We start from the raw sequence: 23,974 nt of genomic DNA, 5'->3' as shown, positions 1-23,974 counted from the left end.
GTATTCCTGTTGTATTAATGTTTATATTTCATAGATATTGTTGTAATGAATAATTGTATTTGTTTATAAATAAACCCAAAATGTAAGTAAATAAGTAACTTATTAAAATTAAAAAATTAGAATTAGAAAATTGGTTGACTTATTGTAGCTAGCGCCATCCCTGAGCAATACGTTAAAACTTAACACATACACTACCCATGTATGCCAACACTTACCCACACATATTACTACTTGGTTTGTGTTGAAATGGAAAGCGCATGGCGCAAAACATCCCCACCCAATTAAAACCCACAAGCTCGTGTGTTCGGCCGGCCGCTCGCTGCATCACAATCCAATCGAGTATCTGCGGCAGATGAACATGGCGTCGAGTGAGGGCGAAGCTTGCTGACATGAAGCTCTCGAAGCGCTGAATGCCCTGCAACGAAAAACTGCCCCGGCGCTTGTAAGACGGTAAACCGTGTGTGAAAAAATGATACGCGAGTGATACGAAACTCTTTCGGAGTGCTAGTGGCAACAGAACGGCGCTGAAGATGGTACGGACGGCTATAGTGCGGCGCGGAAGGCAAAGTCGCCGAGCGTTGTTTTCTTCTTCGGTCGCAGCAGCTGCGGCCGCTTTTATCGTTGCTCTGGCTCAGCTCGCGCAAGGTAAGTTCAGGCGTGTTTATAGACCACACACTCCTCCAAATGGTGCCGATTTTATTAATATTCTCTTCTTTTCTTCGCTCTATTTTATTAAAAACTAAATAAATGAATAAAAGCTATGCTAAACTTACGATGATGATTTTTTGTGTGTAATAAAGACAAATGAATTACATTTAAATAGGCAATTGTCCAGAGCGATACATAGACAGTAAAATTTAATTGAACAATCAAGGCACGATTTAATTATGGCGCTTTATTTAGGTTTATTGACGGATAATGAAAGGATTTTAAAAGATTTATGTACGCTGTTAATCTAGCGAATTCATGATCGTTAAGCTCACGAGTCGCGGTTTCTAAAGACTTTTTGGGTTTAATTGGAATCGGAACGCACGTTTACATTACACAAGGCGGAAAACAAAGGAAATTTGATTGTTGCAACCAATAGTCTCATGTTATGATTGATAACTGTTTCACACTCTACTTATTATCTTATTCAATTAATCTAGTGTCGATACTTGAATAGTTTTCGTTTCATGTGCATTGATAACATAAACAGCATAATGCTTCATTATAAGTTTCAATTCAATTAAATGTACATGATTTTTGTCACGTAAAATTGACACGAATGAAATTTACAAATCGATTTAGTGGCAAAAGAACGACTTTTATATTATTTATATATTGTTTTCGTACAAACGTAGTTTGATTGAAATCGGTTATCTCGGTTGTTTTCGCGTGGGTTGGATCAAAGAAAAATCGACGTCCCATATTGCGTGTTTATCTGATAACCGGGATTGGCACATTCTTTCGCACTTTAAATGTTATCTATTTATAACAACAGATTAAGAGCAATCAATAAAAATTGAAAATTAAACCACTTTGTATGTTTATTTACTTTTCGCGGCATTACATCAATTTTGTGGATTGAAATTAAACTGTTGTAGATATTTAATGCTTGCAGAAGAAAACTTCTATGCATAGGATATTAAATTATTCTCATTTATTCAATTCGAATAATTAACCAAACGATGATTCAAGTTGGACACAATTGCATTACCAGACGGGCACGTTATGCGCTGTAACAATTTAATGATTGTGTATAAATACAAAAGCAAATGTTGTCACTGTGAGTCCCTCTATGGGATTCTTATTCGCCAGTACAATTGGTTTTTTATGTAGTATGTACATTAGTACCGCATGTTTCCCATGGATGATTTTCGCAAAATATTTGCGTTCGCAATAAAAAATACGCACCTTTATTGAATGTTATATTTAAAGAAAGCTTACTGATATCGTAGGAATGAGTTGTTCAGGTGAATTACGCAATAAAGTAAATAAATGTATTTAAACAGACCGGAAATTTTAAAAAATATATCTGCGCCAAAAAAGTAATTCTAGTATGTATACACAATTTATTTATTTTTTTAAATAATAATGTTTAAAAAAAACTATTGACTCTTGATTGATTGGATTATAAACTATATACACTTGAGAGAATTGATTAGATAAAAGTTGCAAAATACAGGTTAATAGGATTTTGGGAAATTGGTTGCCTAAGTTTTTTATTTGCTTTTAGGTTATGATTTAGAGTTTGCTATTGAACCCCAGGACACGATAGTACAAAGTGGACATTCGGCAGTTTTGGATTGTGTGGTAAAATCGTCCGAAGACACCGCCAGCACGATTGTAACACAATGGCTCGACGAGGATCATCAGCCTCTTGCGTTTTTAGGCGATGCTTACAGGTATACTACTTTTTTTTAATTTCCCATATATCTATATGCTATTTCAACCTTTTTAATTAATTTATTGGTAGTTTACATCTTTACGTCTTTTTTGTACATCAAAATCAATTCCTTCAAATTAGTTCAATTTGGTCATGAAAACAAAACAGACAGTTAAATTTGATTCTTGTGCACACTAGGACAAACTTTAAATGAAATTGCAATTGTAGAAGTTTTCTTTTAAGCTTCCACAAAATGTGTACACTTGAAATGAAGATAGAATAGCGGTTTAATTAATGTTTTGATTGATAGTTGTTTGTGACTCACAAAGTGCGTCGTTCAGGAATAAGTTTGTTTACGTATCCGAGTTCAACAGCACACACACGCGTATTTGTTTTAACGGATCGTCTCAAATTATTGTAATCTTTGAACTATTCTTCTTGCAGATCTCAACTGACGAACGGTTCGCTGTATATAAGCAGCGTTTTAGAAGAACAAGGTTTAAGCTTAACCGGCGCTTATCAGTGTAAGGCTTCGCTGCCGGGCGGCGCCTCTATTGTCAGCAGGACCGCACACTTGAGTCTAGCCAGTATGTACACAAGCAGGAATATAAATGTATTTAATTTTGTTAAAAATTTGCTATGTGTCTTGTTCGTTTAGGCATATCTAGCTTCCAGCAACAACCACAGGATAATACAGTCTTCCTGGGTCAGAAAGCACACTTTGCTTGTAAGGTACGGGCGTCGCCAGCTCCGAGAATAAGATGGCTGAAGGACGAACGTCCGTTGCAAATTGATGAAATTCGAATGACTGTGTTACCAAGCGGGGCGCTTGAGATTGATGAAGTGAAAGAATCCGATCAGGGAATGTATAGGTGTAACGCATCTGGGCCAAATACCCATTTGCTCAGTACTAAAGCACATCTGTTAATTAATGAAGATACTGATCAAGAGGATTATACAAATATGCCGCCAAAGTTTATCGCGGAACCCATGGCGCAGGTCGCCACTGAAGGGCAAACTGTTACGTTGGATTGTGCGGCAAATGGTAATCCTGCACCGGTGATTAAGTGGCTTAAAGATGGATATAATATTGATATGGCGTACGTTATTATTTTTTTCATATTCTGCTTTTAATTATAATATATTTTTGTTTGTTTAGCGATCTGGATAGCAGATTCAGTCTGATTGGATCATCAAGCAGTTTAAAGATTTCGAACATTCAGGAAGAAGATGCTGGAACGTATCAATGCCGTGCATCCAATCAAGTGGATAGTTATGATAAAAGTGCTACCATTGACGTGCAGGTCCCACCACGGTTTGTGGACAAGCCGAAGCCACGAGTTGAAATGGAACATAATGTTGTCGAGTTTGAGTGTACCGTCTACGGAAAGCCGGAGCCGAAGGTTTCCTGGTTGAAGAACGGCGAGCATATAAATACGAACGAGTACTATCAAATAGTCAACGGGTAAATATCGACGAGCGCGCACACTTGCGCAAACTCTAATGTTTTATATCATGGGTTTTCCTCAAATTCGATGTGTGTGTTTGTGCGTTTCAGTAACAATTTGAAAATTACGGGCTTGATGAAAAGCGACGCGGGGCTCTTTCAGTGCGTCGCGACGAACGCAGCCGGAAACGTGCAGGCGGCGGCGAGTTTAGCAGTAACAGATGGTGAGTGCGTTTAAAAATAAAATACGTGTCTAGGAATGCATTGGAATAGACGTCTTGTTGCCGGCAGCTCGTAAAGCGTGCGTTTTCGGCGCCGCCATTGTTTTATTTGATATTTGAAAAGGTCTTGTCACGCTCGACGTGATCCGACAAGTCGAGCATGGCGGCCTGGGAATGATTTTTTTCTTTTTTGATTTTAAAATTTAAATGTTAACTTGGGATCTTACATTTAAACAGCGTCTTTCTGTATCTACTTAGTTTTATTCATTTATTTATTTGTTGATTTACAATTAGGTTTTTATTAATTTAAATCTGTTTTTCTATGTTTTTCCCTTGGTTTATTTACCGTTTCGCATGAATGCCTGAATTATGCTGCATGGTCGATGAGAGTAGACGTAAAAGCGTCCAGCCCAGAACCGGCGAAGAAGCGCCGCAAGAAAGGGCATAAGCATCGTATTGACGGACAATCGCGGCAACTATTTGTGAGTTTGAAATCGGAAACTCCCGATGCGCCGCTTGGCGACGTTGAGTTCGGTTATACTGGTCACAAGTCGACGACGCTCAGTCATCCGAGCTATGACCCCAAGTCTGTGCTCACGTCACTACAGCCCGATCATGAGCAAGGCGGTGATAAGGCTTTCACTGACGTCACACTTCCACAATCCAAACCTTTGCTTATAGTAGATGACGGTAGCCACGGCGAGGTATCCATTGGACCACCGCAAGATCTAAAAGCACCTGTGGTCAAGGCCCGTTTTGTCGTTCTTAGTTGGAAACCGCCCGCCTCGAATGTGGACGATATCATCGCCTACTCGGTTTATTACCGCCAGGAGGGAAGCGAAAGGTAATTGAAAGTTACAAACAGTTTATGATGCGAGTGTAATACTAGTACTAAAGTAGACATTTTGCAACCAACGTAACATAACCTACTTTTTAAGCCATTATCGTATAACTTTATTGCCCTCATTGTTTGCCCCGTTGCGATTAAACCTGCTAAGCGTAAAACTTTATAGGGAACGTGTTCAAAATACCACACGCTCGAAATTGGAGGAGATAAACATTGGAAGTTTGCAGCCGGCCAAGGTTTACAATTTTCGGGTGGTTGCATTCACTGAGTTGGGGGTGGGCGCGTCCTCCGAGACGCTTACCGTGACCACACAAAGCGAAGAAAACGTGCCAAGCGCCCCGCGCGATTTTGAAGCTTACGCGAATGGCATCCGGTCGATTCACGTCAGTTGGAAAGTTCCGGAGACGCCAAACGGCGCAATTTTGAGGTACAAGGTGTACTACATGGAAACTGTACAAAGCGTCGAATACAATGCCGAAACAACCTCAACGGAATTCGATATAATCGCGTTGTCGGTGTTTACCAAGTACAATATTTGGGTAGTGGCGATTAATAATAACGGCCCAGGTGCCGCTAGTGAGGACAAGACTATTCAGACCTTTGGGGACGAACCTTCAGAACCACCTTATAATGTCACATTGGAGCCTTCTAGTAGCACGGTAAATTACTCATTTAATTATAAAAAGTATATTTTATAGATAACACTAATGATTACAGAGTATTTTGGTGCGTTGGGAACCGCCTCCACTAGAAGGACAAAACGGAATAATTACAGGATACAAACTACGCTATCGCATTCAAGGCAAAAAAGGTGGCAACACAATAACAACTCCTGCAAATACCCGGATGCACACGCTCAGCGATCTGGAGCGTAGCACTAAATATCAAGTTAAACTATGGGCTATGAATGTAAATGGTACTGGACCACCAACAGATTGGTTTGATATTGAAACGTACGAAAATGATTTAGACGAAAGTCGTGTGCCGGATGAACCCGGACCACTTAGAGGTAAATTATTCAACTACTTTACTACGGGCTGCCTCCAGTAATAACATTTTTTATTGTTTGCAGTACGTCCCGTGTCAGATAAAATCTACGTGATGTGGAGCCCGCCAGCGAACCAAAACATCAAGATCCGTAACTATATTCTCGGTTGGGGCAAGGGGATCCCGGATATCTTTGCGCATGAATTGGATGAAAAATTGCGGCAGTTCATCATCGAACGCCTCGAGCCAAACTCGGACTACGTGATCAGCTTGCGCGCAAGTAACAGTGTGGGGGCGGGACCACCAGTTTACGCGAACGTGCGAACTCGGGAAGAAGCGCCGCCTGAGGTACCTATCCCACTCACACCTCCAATTGGTCTCAAGGCTCAGGTCCTCAGTCAGAGCAGCGTCATTCTCTATTGGGTCGACACCACCCTCAGTAAGAGTCAATACGTGCGCGATAGTAGATACTACACAATTGAATACACTTATCATGCGGGTAAAACACCGAAAACACGCGCACTCAATGTTACCAATCTCAATGTAATGATCGACGATCTTAAACCTGCGACGCAATATGAGTTTATGGTGAAGGTGGTCAAGGGGCGACGCGAGAGTCCGTGGAGTATGGTAGTTACAAACACTACGTGGGACGTTGCGCCATCTACGGCCCCGAGGGATTTGACGGCCTCGCTGGCCGAAGGCAACTCGCAACTTGTCGAATTGTCCTGGCAGCCGCCCAAACAGCATTCAGGCCACGTGACTGGATACATTATTATGTACACGACGGACAACACTAAAAAGGATAGGGAATGGCGCGTGGAGGCCGTTAAGGCTGATAAGCAAAAGTTTTTGTTGACTGACCTCAAACCTTCGACCGTTTACTATTTTAAAATTCAGGCCCGGAACAATCGCGGGAACGGACCCTTTTCATCTACTATACAGTTTCAAACCGGAGAAAGTAAGTCAACCTACTGATTTATTCATCTGCATGTGCTTGTTTCGCAATTTATGATTTATTTCGTTTATTTTTTAGATTTTATTGATCGCAGTGTAGGGAGCAATTCGGTTGAAGGTATTTTTAGTTATTTTGTTCAATTTATGCGATTAAGTTAATAAGGAAAATTTAATGCAGCTAAAACGAATTGGTTTAAATTTCAGAATCCAAACCACTCTTTGAACATTCAACATTGTTCATAATAATTGTTGCTGCGTTGGGATTACTAGTCGTGACCACCGTGTTTATTATCACGGTGGTTTTATGCCGGCGCCGAACGCAAAGCCCGGCATCCCCTGACCGTAGCAAAAAGGGTTATCAGAAGGGTAATCAGAATATTAAACCACCCGATCTATGGATCCATCACGATCAGATGGAGTTGAAGAATCTCGAAAAGGGACACAATAATGATGGTGCCAGCAGTAGTGGCGCGATGACTTTGCCCCGCAGCGTAGGCAATAACGAGTACGATGAGCGCGACGCTCACCCGACAAATTCACTCGACAAACGTACTTACATCTCAAATAATTATATGGGTAAGTTATACCAATTCAATTCAATTAATACCAAATAAATACTAAAAATTTAATAATATCATATAAAATATGAGCCGCTTATTTTGAAAGTGGCCTAACTCCATTTATCTTCAAATCGAGATATTGAAAGTTTTGCGTTTCAATGAATTTAAAAATATACGTATAAGATACAAAGGAGTCATACTGCTTAAGCGTATCTAAGGATGTTAAATTTAAAGTTCCAGTTAAAATAGTGGCAATTATTAAGTAAATTAACAGCCAGATTCATTATAAAATTTGAAGATGCCCAAGTCCATTCAACATAATTTAAGATGTTTCAAATTGAAGAAAAAAAACGTCTTCGTTTCACAGACAGCTTCGTGAAGTAATACATTTTGTTTGTTAAAATCTGCCAAACCCCAAAACTTCTCAAAAATATTCTTTCTTTCTTCTTCATTATAATTTTTTGTGCACGCATTCCGACAACCACAATCTTTGTTTCGAAATTTTTTTCATGAACAATACTTCCGGTTTAACTGCAATATCTTTTTCCTGAATTCCGTTTTATCTTTCGCACTTTTTGGATATATGGTGCATCAATCTTTTCTCCATTGTTATTTGAATCTTCATCCTCTGACGAGGAATATTGTTTTATAACTCTTTTTCTTATTCGCTTTTTTTTAATTATTAATTACTATTTCTTTTTCACTATCTGAACTAAGTGGTCTTCTTCGGTTCTTCCTCATGGGTGCAATAATTTCTATAATTTAATATTAAATTTTAAGTTTTATATTAATTAAACGTACAGGTTAATTAACTAACGCAATTGTCCCAAAAATGAGGTGGACTTGTAAATACTAATTAATTGAAATTACCTTCATCGCTGCTTTCCGATATTATCAATAGTAAATACCTTGATGTAACTATAAATGGAGTTAGGCCACTTTCAAACCACACGGGTCAGTTATTCAATTAATTCGGAAAACCTATGTGTAAAAAATGTACCGTATTTTCTCTGAATATAAGCAATCTGACGTGTGTCACTGATAAATAACATGAAGTTGTACATGTAACCATGGTAACCGGTAAAAAATTGAAAAACGGAGTTAGGTCACTTTCAAAATAAACGGCTCATATAATGGATTGGTGGAGAAAATATTTCTATTTTTAATTGCTTTAATTTTCTCTTCCAATCGACACATTTTCGATTATTTTCTGACATTCATCACATCACGCGCTTCTGCACCCTTCTAGGATTATCTCCCGACGGCAAATACTCGATGAAACCTAAACCTATAACTTTTCCCATTGATACTAAGCCACACAAGGAACGTAAGTTAAACGCTTTTCATTTTCATCTTACATTCATCTTTCATATTTTTGATTTGTTTAAAAGTGTTTATTGTATTATGAACAATTTCGGCGAGTATATAGTCATAACTTAGTGTTTAAATGTCTTTTTAGCCGTTGCAACTGCCACACCTATTAATAACTCTACGTTGAGTTCGGATACAACGCCGAATCGTCCGTTTCCACGGAGTACGCAGTATACTATGTCGAGAGCTCATGTGACGCTAGATCCTCCGGGGCAACCAACAGAGAATTTGTATTCTGCGCATCCGAACTATGAGAATAATGGAACACCGTATTTATCGTAAGACAAATTTATATTTTAGACTACTATTTTACTGTTGATATCTTTTCATTGTTTTAGAACTTGTCCGCCTCCTGTAGCACACGTGCCTCCAAGTGCCTACGCTCCTGGTATGGCTATACTAGCCGAATCCCAAGCCGCCAAGAGACTCCAAGCGACCGGCCATCCCTTGAAGAGTTTCACCGTGCCTGCCCCGCCTCCAATTTCCGCCCCTGGTACGCCTCAACCTAAACACGTTGGTAAGTGTCACCAACACTGTATGTCTGTATATTATTAATTAATTTATTTATTGTTTACTACTTTTGCTGCATCGATTTGCTTAATTAGTAACGTCCAGTCCTCCATTGATAGTGCGTCCGAACGCGTCCCCCTACAAGAAGGCACCGTCGAGCGGTTCAGGCTCAGTGTCTGTTTCTAGCACGCCGCCGTCGCGAATTGCCTCCAACCCGCCACCGCACAACGCCGACGAGATACAAAGACTGCAACCCTCGCATTCCACCGAAGAGCTCAATCAGGAGATGGCCAATCTCGAGGGGTTGATGATGACTTTAAATGCCATCACCGCTAACGAGTTCGAGTGTTAGTCATTGTTTCACTCACCCACCGTACAAGAAGTGTACGGGTTTAATCAACTTCACGTTTTACACCAAGCGTAGATATAGAAACGATCAAATGGCCTATTTGAAAAACTTCGTACACGATTATGCATAATTTACGATATATTCAAATCAATTTTATACGTAATCTAGGTTTTTATCAGAGATTTACCCCCTTTTATACTCACTTTGAAAAAGAGGACGAGAAGCAGACACACACGCGAAGCGTACATTCGTAATCTTCTCAACGGCGTCGTCGATCAATGATAGGCACCGCGGCGCCCTATGTACATATAAACGATACCACCCCGGGCACCCCATGACAAAATCAAACAGTATTTATATTTGTATATACATCCGTCGTACATTGCTAGTTGATCAAGTGTCCATTCTAGGAATACAACCGCAACAAATTGATGTATTTAGTCGTGTGCTCATTTAATCTTAGGAATTGACCTGATCGCAGCTAAAACTGTATTGGTCGTAATTGGTGGATCAGAACCATAACCCATTTTTTTTTCGTGGCAGCTATGGCAGCAGTACACGCAATAAAATTAATATGTTCTATTGGATCTCACTTAAACATACGAAAGTCTGATTGTATTCATCACATTTCAGTAATTTGACTTATTCAATTTTAGCTTCATTGGTTGAAGACATGCCAATATATAATCTAACAAACAAAGCACTCATTTTGTTTGTTTGATCGAAACAATCGTCTATTTATATTTTCCACCAGATTGTTCATTATTTGAATATGTTATACATATTAGCTATTAATTTAAATGGTAGTCAGATCAAATGTACTATTATATTTTAGTGGATCGAAGCTGGCAGTTTCGCACGATGTATTGATCCGAATTGTGTTCGTGCGCTTATTTTGCCATAAAACGCAGACACACCGCATTTAATTATAGGCTGCAATTTATTTTGTACATACATATATATGTGACAGTTTTGACGACTAGTTTTTAGGCATTGGATTATCTTATTTGATGCGTACTTGAAGTTTGTTTGTGATTTTATTTTTATAATATTTATATTTAAGCTAACGATATAGAGTAAACGAGAGTAAAGAGAGGTGCGTAAAGGATAGTGTAAAATCGAAACAGCCACGATTGTTATATTAACACTGAATATTGCCATTTTTTATACTTCGTTCATTGTTCATTGCGTACGTATTGCTGCTGTAATCAGGATGTGTGCAACTTGAATGAATGTAAAAAAACAAGACAAAAATTAGTCTAACCAAGTTTATTTATTGCCAATAATTAAAAAAATAATTTAATCAAACAATAATTTGGGTTTTGATAATTGATTTCAAAGTTTCAGGTCAATTTAATGTGTTTAATTGTTAATACATTTAATAGCATATAATAATCAATTATTTTCTTCATTCATGAAAGTTTAGTCGATGTTTAGACGACCTCCAGGTGATTTGATGCTTAATCCTAAACCGGCAAATTTTTTTACCAACATATTAAAAAACGGGTGCGTTTGATCACGTCGCAATCGCAGTGAAAGTCGATGTGCGTTCAACAACAAATATTCATAATTGTACAAATAACCGTCAAAGACAAAGAAAGAAACGACCACCTGTCGGTGTTAATACTAATATTAAATTTCGCAGCCCGCACCGAAAGTGAAAACACTTATACTATAAGAAAAATAAAACGAAGAACAGAATTCTTCGCATGGCTAACCCTGTGCGGTTGCATCATTGAATCGTAATTATCGATTCTCTGCCTTTACCCACACCAATCCATTTAACTGCAGAAATAAGAAACACACAATGAGTTAACCAGTTGGCATAATATTGATTTTGCAAAACTTACTAGGAACTTCCAAAATCTCTTGAATTTGGATTATGTAGTGCCTTGCCGCTTCTGGCAGTGCGGACCATTCGCGGACATTTTCCGTGCACGTCTGCCAACCGGGAACGCTGATGTATTCGACTTCAACATTCGCCCAATCCGAAGAACTAGACGGACAGTAGTCCAGCGTCTTGTTATTCAGCTTGTATTTGACGGCGATTTTCAATTCCGGTAACGTATCGAGGATGTCCAACTTGGTAATGGCTAGTGCCGTGTAGCCGTTGATCATATTGGTATATTTTAGAAAGTGGAGATCCAACCACCCGCAGCGGCGCGTTCTGCCTGTCGTCACACCGTATTCTTTGCCCCGCTTGCAGAGCAATTCACCGATTTCCTATAGAGAGCAAATATTTTCCATAAACTCATTTTTTTTGGGTAATAAACGTTGATACATACATTTGTTTGCTCGGTAGGAAAAGGTCCCTTGCCGACTCTGGTTGTGTATGCCTTGACAACTCCGATAACTTCGCCGATTTTCGTCGGTGGAATACCAAGCCCTGTGCAGACACCACCAACACTACAATTTGACGATGTGACAAACGGATACGTGCCTGTAATTAACTAATATTTAATGTTTTTGCTTTTATTTAGTGGGTAATATATTTTACCAAAATCTATGTCCAGCATAGCAGCATTAGCCCCCTCAACCATGATCTTCTTTCCAGCCTTAAGTGCATTATGCAAGAAGGAGACCGTCTCCACTACCATGGGCCGCAGAATATCCGCGTACTTCCTGTACCGCTCCAACTCCGCCTCCACGTTCACTACCAGCGACTCGTAAGACTTTTTGTGCACTTCCACCAGTGACTTGAATCTGCAACGAGCATGTTACAACCACCACGTTCTTCGTCGAAACAAACTAGTTGTTATAAAAAGACGCGAGACTTGTATATATTTCAAATGTACTTTTGCTCAAAGATAGCGAAGTCGCCGACAAGATCGCCCAGCCGGATGCCAATGCGCGACGCCTTGGAGGTGTATGCCGGACCAATGCCCCGTTTTGTCGTACCGATCTCGCCCTGCCCCTTTTCGCTCTCCTGCAGCCCGTCGACCATCTGATGGAAGTCGAAGACCATGTGCGCTTTGTCGCTTATCAGCAACCGACTCTCCCAGCCAGTCAGGCCTTTTGCTTCGTTCTTCTTGATTTCTTCGAAGAGGCCAGGTACGTGCACAACCAATCCATTACCTAATTCATTTAAAAATGTTCCACTTTAATTCCTAGACATTGAAATAAACGTGTGCATGGTCACATATAGTTCATAGTTACGTAACGACTTTGTTTTATTTACTTTTTTTAAATAGTAATGACGCTGGCCGTCAAAGAGTAAACTTGGCACAAATTCAGAAAAACAAAAAAATATATAACAGAGGGAAATTACAAATGCACATTGAATTATTATCAAAGTCACGTGCAAGCGTCGGATAGCAGACGTGCCAACTTTATATAAATAACGATAACTTTTAAACCAAACAATGTTTCGTCACTCTTTGTAAATTTTACTGCTAAACAAGCAGTAATTCCCCTGTTCAGGATTCAAATGTTGCATTACTGTTAAGAAGTAATTTAACACTTGTTATAATTTGCAATTTCCTAAAAATAAGTTTACATATAAATTATTAAGGAGTGCGCAACTAATTCATCGAAACGTGTCAAGTCGGCTATTTGAAATTTAAAACTTGCCAACGAATGACGATTCGTAATCATTTTATATTGCTGTATCATCAATATTTGCTTACCTATCAACGATTGACAGTCCTTATTGATAATACTACATGGTAGCATGTGGAAATCATATTCGACACCGCCAACGACGACTGTATGACCGGCATTGTTACCACCCTGCACAAAAAAATTGACAAAATGATAAACCCGTTTTGAGTGGAAAAATATTGGCGCAAAATTATATGATATAATTTTATAGATAACAAAAATATTTCTAATAGATTTGAACATGTTTTTTTTATTACGTTGAAAGTAGTTCACTACTGCAATACGAAAATAATTAGAAAACTGCCGAATGAACTGCGCTTGAACATTTAAAAGTGCGACATGTGGCCAAAGTCACAAGATCAAGTCAAGCCCGCCGAACGCTAAAAATACGCGCCCTAGCATTTTCCTTTCAAATTTTCTAATTGTAAAACCAGTCCAGGGACGCGCGTGCCGCGTGTGTTTTGTTTTGGCGCACTCACCTGGAACCTGCACACGATGTCGGCCGCAGTGGCCAGCATGTCCACGACCTTGCCTTTGCCCTCGTCGCCCCATTGGGAGCCGAGTACCACTGACACCTTGTTGTCGGCATGTGTCCGCAACTTCTTACGCGGCGAGCCATTCTGCGTGCCCGCCGGTGTAGTCATGTTGACAGTTGTAGATGATGGTGTGGTGACGGACAATGAAAGAGATGTGTTCGTTGGGGGCGGCTATGCTGGTACCGCGTTGGCAAACACTCGGTAATCACGCGGAGCGCGTTACAATTCGGTGAGGTTATGTTCGACGGGCCCTGGACATATCGGAAAGCGCGCGGCGCGGTTCAAACGACGACAGAAATCGCGAAGTGGCGCGCGCCGGATTTAAAGCGTTCAAAGTCGCCGCGCGGGACGGGGATTTGCGTAAGTATAGGTACCTATACCACACAGCACGCGCACTGCCGAGCAAATTTGTGCGGACTTCGATTGCCGGGGATAAAAATACAACGAATCGTACCATTTGCAATAAAACATTTTAACGCGTTGGCATGTTACGCACGTAGAAAAAACATCCGAACTACAGAAACATTACTTCGAAACAATTGCACTATTATCGTATTCAATACTTTTAAATTGAAATTGTCGATGGTGGCGCCATTGTTTTATAAAATCTCGACATTAGTGCCCAACTATCATGTTTTTTTTCCAAAATCGACAATGAAAGCAGTTTAGTAAAAATGACATTAACGTATACATTTACACAATTCTCATTTTGTGCAGATAATGGTAAAATGTGGTGTTGTGAATTGTGCAATAATTATCATTTTTAACGTTGCAATGGCAGAAAAGGTAATGTGCAAATTTCAACTATCCACATTTTAAAAAATAAACACAAGTAACAATTTTTGGATTTTAAACAAAGTATTAGGAAATTCGAACATTCAAAACTGGATGTAACCAGTTTATAACGCCTCCACTACAAATATTAAACAATTATTATTAAGCTGTAAACACTCAAGTTTAGTCAGTTTAGTAATTTTCCATACACAACTGTTTGTTTGGAAACAGAAAGAAATAACCATTGCATCATCATGGACACAGCTTACTGAATACTTTACGTATTTACGTTGTTGGAAAAATACAACACAAAAATGTTATGGGTAGATGAAAAGAAAAACAATATAAAAAATAGTTGGCATGTCTTCAACCAATACAAACGCTTATATCGCATCACATCCTGATGCTGCCACAAATATAAATAAAATACTTGAGAGAAATGTAAAGTGTGCAAAAAGTGCTGGCAAAGCAACCGCTTAAAGTTATACAACGCGATTAGCAATAATCGCTGAAGTCTTAAAAATTATAAACAAAGAATTAATACAATATGTAGGAGATTCAAAACGCTTATATCAATGAAATATTAGTTGTGAGATATTTGATTTTTGTTTTGATTGAGATTGAAAGTGTAGATGATTCTGTATTCATGGAAGTGGTACACGATCTAATGATGGTGATGTCCGGGACAGCAATGGCCGTGCGCGTGTCCACCATGATCGTGCATTGCTTTCATCAAGTTGGCGCGATTGTTGGACACCGGCTGCAGTTGATTGCCATTGGTTTGTTGTGATTGCGGTAGAAGTTTCTTGTTGACTTTGCTGAGAATCTCATATGGCGTGTCTTCATCTTCATCATCCATTGGTGAGGATTCATCTAGTTGATAACTAATAATACATAATTGTTAGACCATTTTTGTATATTTGATATTTGATAGATTTAACTTACTTAATAGCTTTGAAGAAATTTGAGTCTGAATTGTTCTTTAAAATAGTTAGGACGACTTTCTTCATATTGTTCTTGAATGCAACTAATTCTAGAATTTGCATCATGAATTTTCCAAGCCCCTTACGGTGGAAGTGACTTTCCAATTGCAATTCGTAACTATAAACAATATTTTAACTTTTCACTTAGTGCAGATTTTAAATATAAAAAAATATATTTTTTAAAATAGTTTCATTTTTATAAAAATATATGTTTTCACCCTCATGCATATTTTCAATACATAAATTAATTAATGCATACCAATATAGAACTTCAATCCCTTCATCCAAATCAAACCTGAAGTGGGCAAATCCCAACAATTTGCCATCACTCCTTTGTGCAATTAGGTACCAGGCAGCCTCATCTTGCAGTTCCTCCAATTTCTTTCCATCACTCCATCCCCAAGAGCAACTCTCATATCTTAGTAAAACATTTAGTAATTATAAAATGCTGCATTTAAAACAAAGTTAGTTATTTACTTATGTTGCATATTCCTTTTTGTCAAGTCAAATGCCCACATCTTGGTATTGTCATCCAAGCTTCCAAACTTTTTGATGCATAAATTACAATCAATACCACTATTGTTGTACTTTCGGAAGATGGGAAATTGTTCCAATGGATCAGTAAGCTCATTTGCTTTCTTGACAACAATTAGCGATGCGGCAATTCGAGCCTGTTCTTCTTTACGAGCGAGACGTTTTTCCTTTCCTTTGGTGTTGCTTTTCCTCTGAGAATATATGTAGAAAAAAGCAGAAAGGAAATTGATCGGTTATAACCTCAATATAATAAATGTGAAGAATTTATTTTGTTAGTTGAATGTACTTACACCCATTGTGGTTGATTGTTGCGGTTGGGTGTCGGTTCAAGTTTTTGTTAGGGTTCTATTCGTGCTTAGTAGCGATTAGTACCGTTTCTCTTAATAGTATTTCGGGATGAATAGAGGATGATTTTCCTGCTATTATGGCGGGAACTTAAATTTAAGCGACATTTGGTGATATTTCCAAGGATTTAGGGAGTTTTATTCTATAATAAAACATTTTTACTTGGAGAAATACCAAAAACTATTAGTATTTGTATACATTAATATTAATCATTGTAGATACTTAGAAATTATTTTGTTTTAAATTCTTTCTTAATAAGTAGTAACACACTTTACACTAGAAAGTTTTTCGTAACCTAGGGACTTTTGGATGAGTTTTTGGTTCAAATCGTTCAAATCTCTCTCTACATTTGCACTTCATTTTTGTAAAACGTGTTATATATTAAATAGTTACACCACCATATATTTATGAAAATTTATACATATTTCTACAAACAATTATGTTATCTACAATACATTACATGAGAATTGATAACTCTACACAAACAATACCCATCCACCAGTAAATAATATTAAAATTAAGTTGAGTAAATCTTAAGTACATTTGGGCATTTCCGAAGCCCCCGCCAAACATCAGCCAAAACTACCGCATCCAAACATTGATCTATCTGTCCCATAAGTATTTGAAGTTTTATTTATCTATTGCTGGTATATAGTGCATACAAGATGAGACTTCTACTTCTGGTGTAATGGGTGTGCAAACACAGATCACAATTTGGATTTAGCAGAGTTGGCGGCTAATTGTCAAGAGACGCCCTCATATCTTATCACCATAGAATTACAATTGCCAGGTTCACACTTATAACCAATTGCTTTATAGAATGGAATCAAGCTATCCTTGCAATCCAAAGACATTTTATAGCATCCTAATTTCTTGGCAAGTAATGAAACAGTAAGCACAATCAGCTTTCCAAGCTGTTTGCCACGATATGTATTATTTACAACTACATCTTCTAATCTGGCACGAAGACCACAATCATGAATGAATTTCAACTCAGTGATAAGTGTAGCTGCACCAATGATCTCACCCTTCCTGGTATCCTCTATTACAGTGACATAGTATCCACCAGATCTTTGCATTGCATAGAACTGACCTGGAAAAATATAGGTTTTAATTAATTCTTTAATTTTATTTGTTTGCTTACTATCAAATTGTGGTTTGCTAATGTTGCCAACACTGGTGAGCTGGGATAAAAGCTGAGTGAAGCCTTTGGCATAGTCGCCAAGTTGGAGAGGACGGACGATGAGCCAGGATTCCCCTGTGGATTCATTAGTAATGAAAGGGTTCACGCAGTTGCGGACATCGTTCCATTCCAAGTTTTTGAGTAAACTCGGATTGAATAAATATTCCGCTTGCTACGAAACAAATCGTCAATTAATACCAAAATATAAAATATATAAATTTCCAGTATTTACTCCTTTGGGTGCCCCCATTATGGTGCGAAAGGGCACAATATGCCGACTTATATTGACGAAACAGCTGGGTTTCCCCGATCTTACGAACTGAATTGAACTGAGGTTAACGTGTTCTGTACACGTTCAACAACTTTCAACGTGTTTGAATGTCGTGGTCGCAAGCAAGAATGTTCTATTATAAATTCGATATCTATTTGATAATTCGTTTGAAACTAGAAAGTAAAAGTGCAAAAAACCTTGACGCAACCTTCAATATTAATTCAATATATAAGTAAAAAGCTGGTGAAACTGCGCACAACACTAATAAATTTTATATTCGTAGAAAAGCGATATGCCAGAACGTATATTAGCAAAATGATGCATATTTGCTGATAAGATAGAATATTTTATTTATTTGATTATTCGTCTCTACTGAGATATGCAATATTTCTCTCACAAATGTTTAATGTTTTATTAATTCATTAAAAAACTCATTGCAAATAGACTAAAAATTCTCTCAATTTTGCAATCCATTTATAAGTTAAAATATAGCACCAAGTAATCACAACAACCCAAATATGTATCCTTAAATGTTCAGTATATTTTATAAAACTAATGATTTTTGCTAAATACTTGCTTGTCGATTAGTATTTTGCAACAATTTTGAAAGTACATTATATGAGTATGTCTAATGCAATTCTGACTCCAAAACTTTACTATGCTACTTGTAAGTTTCTTTTTTTTGGAGGTATCAAGCCAAAAGTTTTGCGTATTTTGGATATCTTTAACCAAAATGCTACAACCAAGTTGATCGCTTATGGTTCCGCCCGGGATCGAACCGGGGACCTTCTGCGTGTGAAGCAGACGTGATAACCACTACACTACGGAACCTGTGTTTGTATTGGATTTCAAGAATGAAAATCACAATTTTTTTAAAGATAATAAAATTAATTGCATATATTTCTAAAATTGTATCATTATAGTATATGTATTAAGTATCAAGTGGGCTAAACGACCATTTAGCAGCGCTTAGCGACTTAATGCTTACGCTATTTTTTCTACTTCCACTCTATTTCCACATTGAGGTTTTTGCAGTTGAATTTTTATATTGTAAAACTAAAAGTTCCACCCCTCGACTAAAGCCCGTGACTAAAGTACTTCATGGCCTTGGCAATCCCTGTATAAAGTATCAATTTTTATATCTCAAAATCGGGGAAAAATTGACGTTTTAAAGGTGGAAGTAGAAAAAGAAATTAAGCAATGTGCCTGTGTGTAAGCTGACGCACCGAATACATTCCGTCTAATTTGATGGTCAGCATATATTTATACTTCGTAGTCAGCAGTAAAACAACACGCGTGTCAAGTGCTGCATGTAGAATATTTTGTTTTTATAAATGCAATTCTGAGAAAGATTCTACGTCATGTAAAAGTTCAATCGTTCACGAACTTTGCGGGTATATAGTTTTCAATGAATATTCGTATGTAATTTATTTAAGTTTAGACTAGCTGTATGTTGAGACCTGAGCTTAATTGTACACAATACGGTTAAAGCTTTAATTTATTTAGTTTACCAGATTGTATTTTTCTGTATTTTAATTATTTCCTGACCATTGTTGGCAAAAGCAATTTTTCTTATAATTGAGACAATTTGCTGTGGAACAAAATACCAGACGATTTTAATTTAGCTCTGCTCGGGGTGTATTTCGTCTGTTGCGAAACGATTTCAAAAAGACAAGAACAAAGCAAACTTGCAAACATAACAATTTACTTTAATTAAACTGTGCGGAGAGTGTGTCAAGGCAATGTCTAATTGCGACAATTTTTGCATAGATAATTCGAATGTAAAGTGCGTGGGTCTACTGCTTCCCAGAAGTAGAGGCCACTTCTTCCGGCACGGTCGGCGTTTAGTCGGCAAGGTTTCTCTTCTTCTATGTGCTTGCGTGCATCGCCACTGCGCGGCGCTTCCATCGAAAGCTCTAAAGCGCTGTCGCCGATGCCATGATGAAGTCCAGTGACAAAATGGCAATGGAATGTTGGTTCTTGTGCGTAATTTTATGATAGCTTATTTTCGTTGTACTATGTGTGTGCGGTGTGTTCGTTGAATGAAAATGTGCGCAACGACGAGCGCTTTGCAACGGTGAGTGTTGGACGATACGCACGGGCCGTGATCGGCTACGAAATGGAAGGAATCACACGCTCATGAGTAATATTTTAACAATAGGTAAGCCAATTCAACATGTCTTGTCGTGCATCTTTGTGCGACGGCGGCGCCTTCGCCGGGCGGGTACGCGCCCTAAACTTGTGCTAAGCATTACATCGGCGATGATTTGTTGGTCGTTGGCCGTCCGCGGACCCGAAAACATGTGTGACCTTTTAATCTTTGTTTTAGGAGTGCTTTGTGTATGTGGACGGTGCGTTCGGTGTGTGCGTGCGGGCGTGCGAGTGTATGCGGCGTGTATGTGAATGCCGTGTGGGGAGGTGTGTGTATCCAAGGTATTCGCTGTATTGTTGACTGGTATGAAGCGTAAGAAGAGATCACAGGTAGATGAAGAGAATTTTTAATATGCGTGCGTACAGGGTGTATGTGCAAACATACTCGGGACGGTTACATGGAATATTTACGCGTGCATTTTTCAAACGCCGTGCACTCGCCAGCGGCAATCGATAGTCGCTGATAACAAAAGCACATTTTTAGCGAAATTCTAACGAAACAATTGCATTTTTTAGGTCAACTGCTGATTGAAATTTGGAAGCACTTCTGGAGTTTGACTGTGGAGGCAGAGGAGTGAAGATGCGTTGGAATAAAATGTTGGGTATGGCTCCCAGCGCGCTCCTGTTCGTCCTGTCGCTGTGCATGGATGCAGTACTGGCGACGATGCCGGGCAGCGCAAAGCACAATACCATCCACTGGAACTCCTCGAACCCCATTTTCGCATCGATAACACAGATAACGTTATCGATGTGAATCGCAACAATAACAAATTTGAGTACGACCAGGTGGACCTCATTTGCCCGGTGTACACGCCTGGTGCCAAGGAGGAGGACATGGAAAAGTACATTATCTATAACGTCTCTAAGGACGAATTTGAGACGTGCCGCATTACAAATGCCAATCCGCGCATCATTGCCGTCTGCGATAAACCGTACAAACTGATGTACTTCACTATCACCTTCCGGCCGTTTACGCCACAGCCGGGTGGGCTGGAGTTCTCGCCCGGCCATGACTACTATTTCATATCTACGTCCACCGGCGACGACCTGCATCGACGCATCGGGGGCCGCTGCACTACACACAACATGAAGATCGTTTTCAAAGTGTGGGCGCCGACAGCCGAGACGACGACGCGACCACCTACCAGCTATTCGAAGCCATTGTGGTCGTCGGTGATACCACATCAGCGTACTACACCACTGCCACCACCTGCACCAGCCGCCATTACGACAACCACTACGCGCAAGCCACCAACTGGCGTTCATCGGTTCACCACTAAGAAGGTGAAAGCGTACGACAAGCATCCCAACGAGGTGGTGAAAAGTGAGGAACTCACGCTGGCGGCCGCGAGTTTTCAATTAAACGTAGTGCTCTTAATCGCGATCTTTCCGGTGCTGCTGGCGGTGCGATGAAGCTCGTCCGGCGAGGACAACCGACTGTACAGAATTACGTTTACGACTAACTTTGACGTCGCGTTTCCGTAAGGCAACTAAATGATAGACGACTAAAAAAGCGCGCGCGTCGCGACGCTAGTCACGGTGCACGCAATCTGCACAAAAGACACTTCCGAGTGCGTCGTTCGAGTGAACAAGGACCAAGAAACCCCTTTAAATTATTAGTAAAAGTATATAATGTGTACATGTTTATTTAGTAGAAATCAGAGATGATGGTGGAGTATCGTAAGCGGCGTTAAATATTATTTTAAGGTACACGTAATCAATCGAATTGCGCTAGCGATAACGAACGAACGGACTAACTCATTTCTTTATTGCTGAAATCGATTCTCATTCAAACTGAAAGAAGACTGAAATTAGTTTTTATTATGTTAACGAGCGGGACACGGAGGTGGTGGATGCATTTGAACCGACTTAAAACACACATTCTTACTAAACTATAATGAAAACAAATCACGTATTGCTACGAATACGAACGCTACGTAAAATATTATTCTAGTTCCACACATAGAGATCGTTTCCATAATTCCAGTAATTGTTGCACCTATCATCATGTCATTTGTATGTTTGTATGTTAACTTATCTTGCGAACAACCCTCTTAAATGAACCAGCGATTTATGTAACATTTATTTATGTAACTGTAAATGTACATAATTGCATATTGCGGGGAATTAACCAACACACCCACATACAATGTCTAAGCGTGAAAACTTGGAATGGAGTGTGCTGGAGTTATTTTTTTCTCGTAAGAATTTAAAAACAAGATGGCACATGAGATTGGCCACGAACAGCACGAAGGTGATATCAGGTCTATCGAATGAAGGCAACCGGTCTTGTAACATTTGCTTGTTGTCGTTAAGTGACTTGGTTTTACTCAATGATTTTCTTTACTTGTAGGTATCACCGTTTTTCATTACATAGTTAGCTCCAATCACACAACTTTACGCAACACTCAAATTACTCACTGGTAACTTTAATATTTTGTGATGTGTCGCAATTCTACGAAATAAGCTTTAATAATTGAAGATGTGAGAGTTTAGAAATCACAGAGACACGTCACAAACTGAATTTGTTTCACTTTAACTACATTTTCGTCCAATTGAAGAGATAATTTGTACAAACTACTTAGTATCTTTTTTACATTAATATTTTGATTTGATTTCGAAGCACGAGTCCTGTAAATATAGTTAACTTATTTTAGTTCTTGCCACTACGAGATGAAGATCAATGTGATCAACGCACTTTTAGTTTATGTTAACACTTTTGCAAAAGAAAGCAAAAAATTGATGTAAATAGTACTTTTAATCACACACACACCCAGCACACATTCACATAAAAGTTCGAAATTTCCAAATGTTCTAACGCCCCACATGATAATGCCACGAAAAACATATTCGTAGAAAATGCATCAGAAAGTGACAGGATACACAACCACACACTCTTACGTATTGAGTACATGGCATATATTTTTAATAATACATTATCTACCTTCATTAACATTATACTTGCGATACCAACACATGAAAGCGATGCGCAAGCAATTGGAAACTATTAATTGAATTAAAATGTGCGGGGTTTATTTTTAATACGTTGTAAATTTGATGTTGGAGAACAATAACGAACCCCCCGATGACATACACTCATTTAAACGATATTTGAAGTAATTACTCACGATTACGACGATGAGGCAGGAAATGAAAAAAAAAATGAAGCAGAAAAAGGTGAAGAAATTACGATATATAAATATATATATTATATATAATTTATTATCTATGAAAAGTGTTACTATAATAATGAATTGTGTATGTTATGTCAGTGTACATACATAATCGAATTAAATGCGAAGATTGGTTCGAGGAAGAAAAAAGAAAAACGCAAAAATAAAACTAATAATAAACAAAGTGTCGGTCCGTAGATGTGTACAACGTCTTGTCGTTCATAAGCCACGCACTTGATGACGGCAATTAGTTAATAATATTTATACATATAAAAGAAGTACGATAAATATTTAATAATACAATTGCCTAAATAAGTATAATTGATGAAACAAAAAGGAAACCAGTTACGATGATATTTAAGCCATCCGGATGTTCTTGACCTGTTGTTTTTATTATTATTTTGAAACAAAACACAAAGCAACTGCCGCGCGTACAACGGGGAGGACTTTATGTTTATGATATTGACATTGAACGAAAACCAAGTCTGATTTTTTGTAACCTATTTTTTTATTTTTATAATTTATTTTTATTGCAATATATTATACTATCTATCATGTGTAATTAAACGTTTAGTTGTATAGTTTTGGGTTCTTGTTTGTGTTGTCCTGGGTTTAAAATGGTTTTTGATGTGTTCTTTTGTCCCTCTGATTGCACTGGCGTGTTTTTACACGCTCCGCAAATCCTCAGATACAATTTAGGTTTGCTGGCGTTTATTATTATTATTATGTGAATGACGAGACACTGTATGTATTAACATTTGTAAATTGCACTACATTAACATATATAAAAGTAATTATATAATTAAA

General features: G+C 38.5%; 5 protein-coding genes, 1 long non-coding RNA gene and 1 other non-coding gene across 11 annotated transcripts; 2 read left to right on the top strand and 5 right to left on the bottom strand.

Moving 5' to 3' along the window:
• The first annotated feature begins 319 nt into the window (after nucleotides 1–319).
• fra (neogenin protein frazzled) lies at nucleotides 320–10,931 on the top strand. 5 transcript variants are annotated; one of them, XM_065312534.1, is made up of 16 exons: nucleotides 320–645; nucleotides 2,219–2,387; nucleotides 2,813–2,955; nucleotides 3,027–3,468; nucleotides 3,528–3,833; nucleotides 3,927–4,039; nucleotides 4,430–4,880; nucleotides 5,050–5,542; nucleotides 5,601–5,892; nucleotides 5,956–6,831; nucleotides 6,907–6,945; nucleotides 7,032–7,403; nucleotides 8,637–8,714; nucleotides 8,847–9,036; nucleotides 9,097–9,275; nucleotides 9,388–10,931. In XM_065312534.1, exons 1-16 carry the CDS (start codon nucleotides 531–533, stop codon nucleotides 9,618–9,620), a joined length of 4,491 nt encoding a protein of 1,496 aa, XP_065168606.1. In that variant the 5' UTR covers nucleotides 320–530; the 3' UTR covers nucleotides 9,621–10,931. The 5 variants fall into 5 exon arrangements, with proteins under 5 accessions (XP_065168606.1, XP_065168607.1, XP_065168609.1 ...); XM_065312537.1 differs by having other exon boundaries at nucleotides 321–645; nucleotides 4,718–4,880; nucleotides 9,364–10,931; XM_065312533.1 differs by having other exon boundaries at nucleotides 321–645; nucleotides 9,364–10,931.
• LOC135799433 (uncharacterized) lies at nucleotides 7,835–8,516 on the bottom strand. The gene is made up of 2 exons (XR_010550003.1): nucleotides 8,258–8,516; nucleotides 7,835–8,142 (listed from the first exon to the last, which is right to left on the bottom strand). It is a non-coding gene; the product is annotated as an uncharacterized lncRNA (long non-coding RNA).
• A 34-nt stretch (nucleotides 10,932–10,965) lies between the features above and the next one.
• Adss (adenylosuccinate synthetase) lies at nucleotides 10,966–14,074 on the bottom strand. Its single transcript, XM_065312538.1, has 7 exons — nucleotides 13,697–14,074; nucleotides 13,244–13,346; nucleotides 12,413–12,692; nucleotides 12,115–12,320; nucleotides 11,903–12,057; nucleotides 11,468–11,840; nucleotides 10,966–11,402 (listed from the first exon to the last, which is right to left on the bottom strand). Exons 1-7 carry the CDS (start codon nucleotides 13,859–13,861, stop codon nucleotides 11,350–11,352), a joined length of 1,335 nt encoding a protein of 444 aa, XP_065168610.1. The 5' UTR covers nucleotides 13,862–14,074; the 3' UTR covers nucleotides 10,966–11,349.
• A 798-nt stretch (nucleotides 14,075–14,872) lies between these two features.
• On the bottom strand, nucleotides 14,873–16,629 carry Naa40 (N-alpha-acetyltransferase 40). The gene is made up of 5 exons (XM_065312541.1): nucleotides 16,335–16,629; nucleotides 15,988–16,235; nucleotides 15,770–15,928; nucleotides 15,473–15,628; nucleotides 14,873–15,411 (listed from the first exon to the last, which is right to left on the bottom strand). Exons 1-5 carry the CDS (start codon nucleotides 16,338–16,340, stop codon nucleotides 15,192–15,194), a joined length of 789 nt encoding a protein of 262 aa, XP_065168613.1. The 5' UTR covers nucleotides 16,341–16,629; the 3' UTR covers nucleotides 14,873–15,191.
• A 134-nt stretch (nucleotides 16,630–16,763) lies between these two features.
• On the bottom strand, nucleotides 16,764–18,116 carry Gnpnat (glucosamine 6-phosphate N-acetyltransferase). The gene is made up of 3 exons (XM_065312542.1): nucleotides 17,805–18,116; nucleotides 17,534–17,744; nucleotides 16,764–17,482 (listed from the first exon to the last, which is right to left on the bottom strand). Exons 1-3 carry the CDS (start codon nucleotides 17,820–17,822, stop codon nucleotides 17,133–17,135), a joined length of 579 nt encoding a protein of 192 aa, XP_065168614.1. The 5' UTR covers nucleotides 17,823–18,116; the 3' UTR covers nucleotides 16,764–17,132.
• Nucleotides 18,117–18,601: 485 nt separating this feature from the next.
• TRNAV-CAC (transfer RNA valine (anticodon CAC)) lies at nucleotides 18,602–18,674 on the bottom strand. The gene has a single exon. It is a non-coding gene; the product is annotated as a tRNA-Val (tRNA).
• Nucleotides 18,675–19,369: 695 nt separating this feature from the next.
• On the top strand, nucleotides 19,370–23,748 carry LOC135798114 (ephrin-B1-like). Its single transcript, XM_065310848.1, is given in 4 exon segments — nucleotides 19,370–20,004; nucleotides 20,173–20,324; nucleotides 20,511–20,707; nucleotides 20,710–23,748. Coding segments are annotated over 2 exon segments (831 nt in total). The 5' UTR covers nucleotides 19,370–20,004; nucleotides 20,173–20,324; nucleotides 20,511–20,574; the 3' UTR covers nucleotides 21,408–23,748.
• The last annotated feature ends 226 nt before the right edge of the window (nucleotides 23,749–23,974 follow it).

Source organism: Atheta coriaria, unplaced genomic scaffold (genome assembly GCF_025399875.1).
Source record: "Atheta coriaria isolate IRGN ID8LTWV9N9 unplaced genomic scaffold, Caltech_Dcor_3.1 hic_scaffold_9_pilon, whole genome shotgun sequence".
Lineage (NCBI taxonomy): Eukaryota > Metazoa > Arthropoda > Insecta > Coleoptera > Staphylinidae > Dalotia > Dalotia coriaria.
This window is presented reverse-complemented; position numbering and strand designations above follow the sequence as displayed.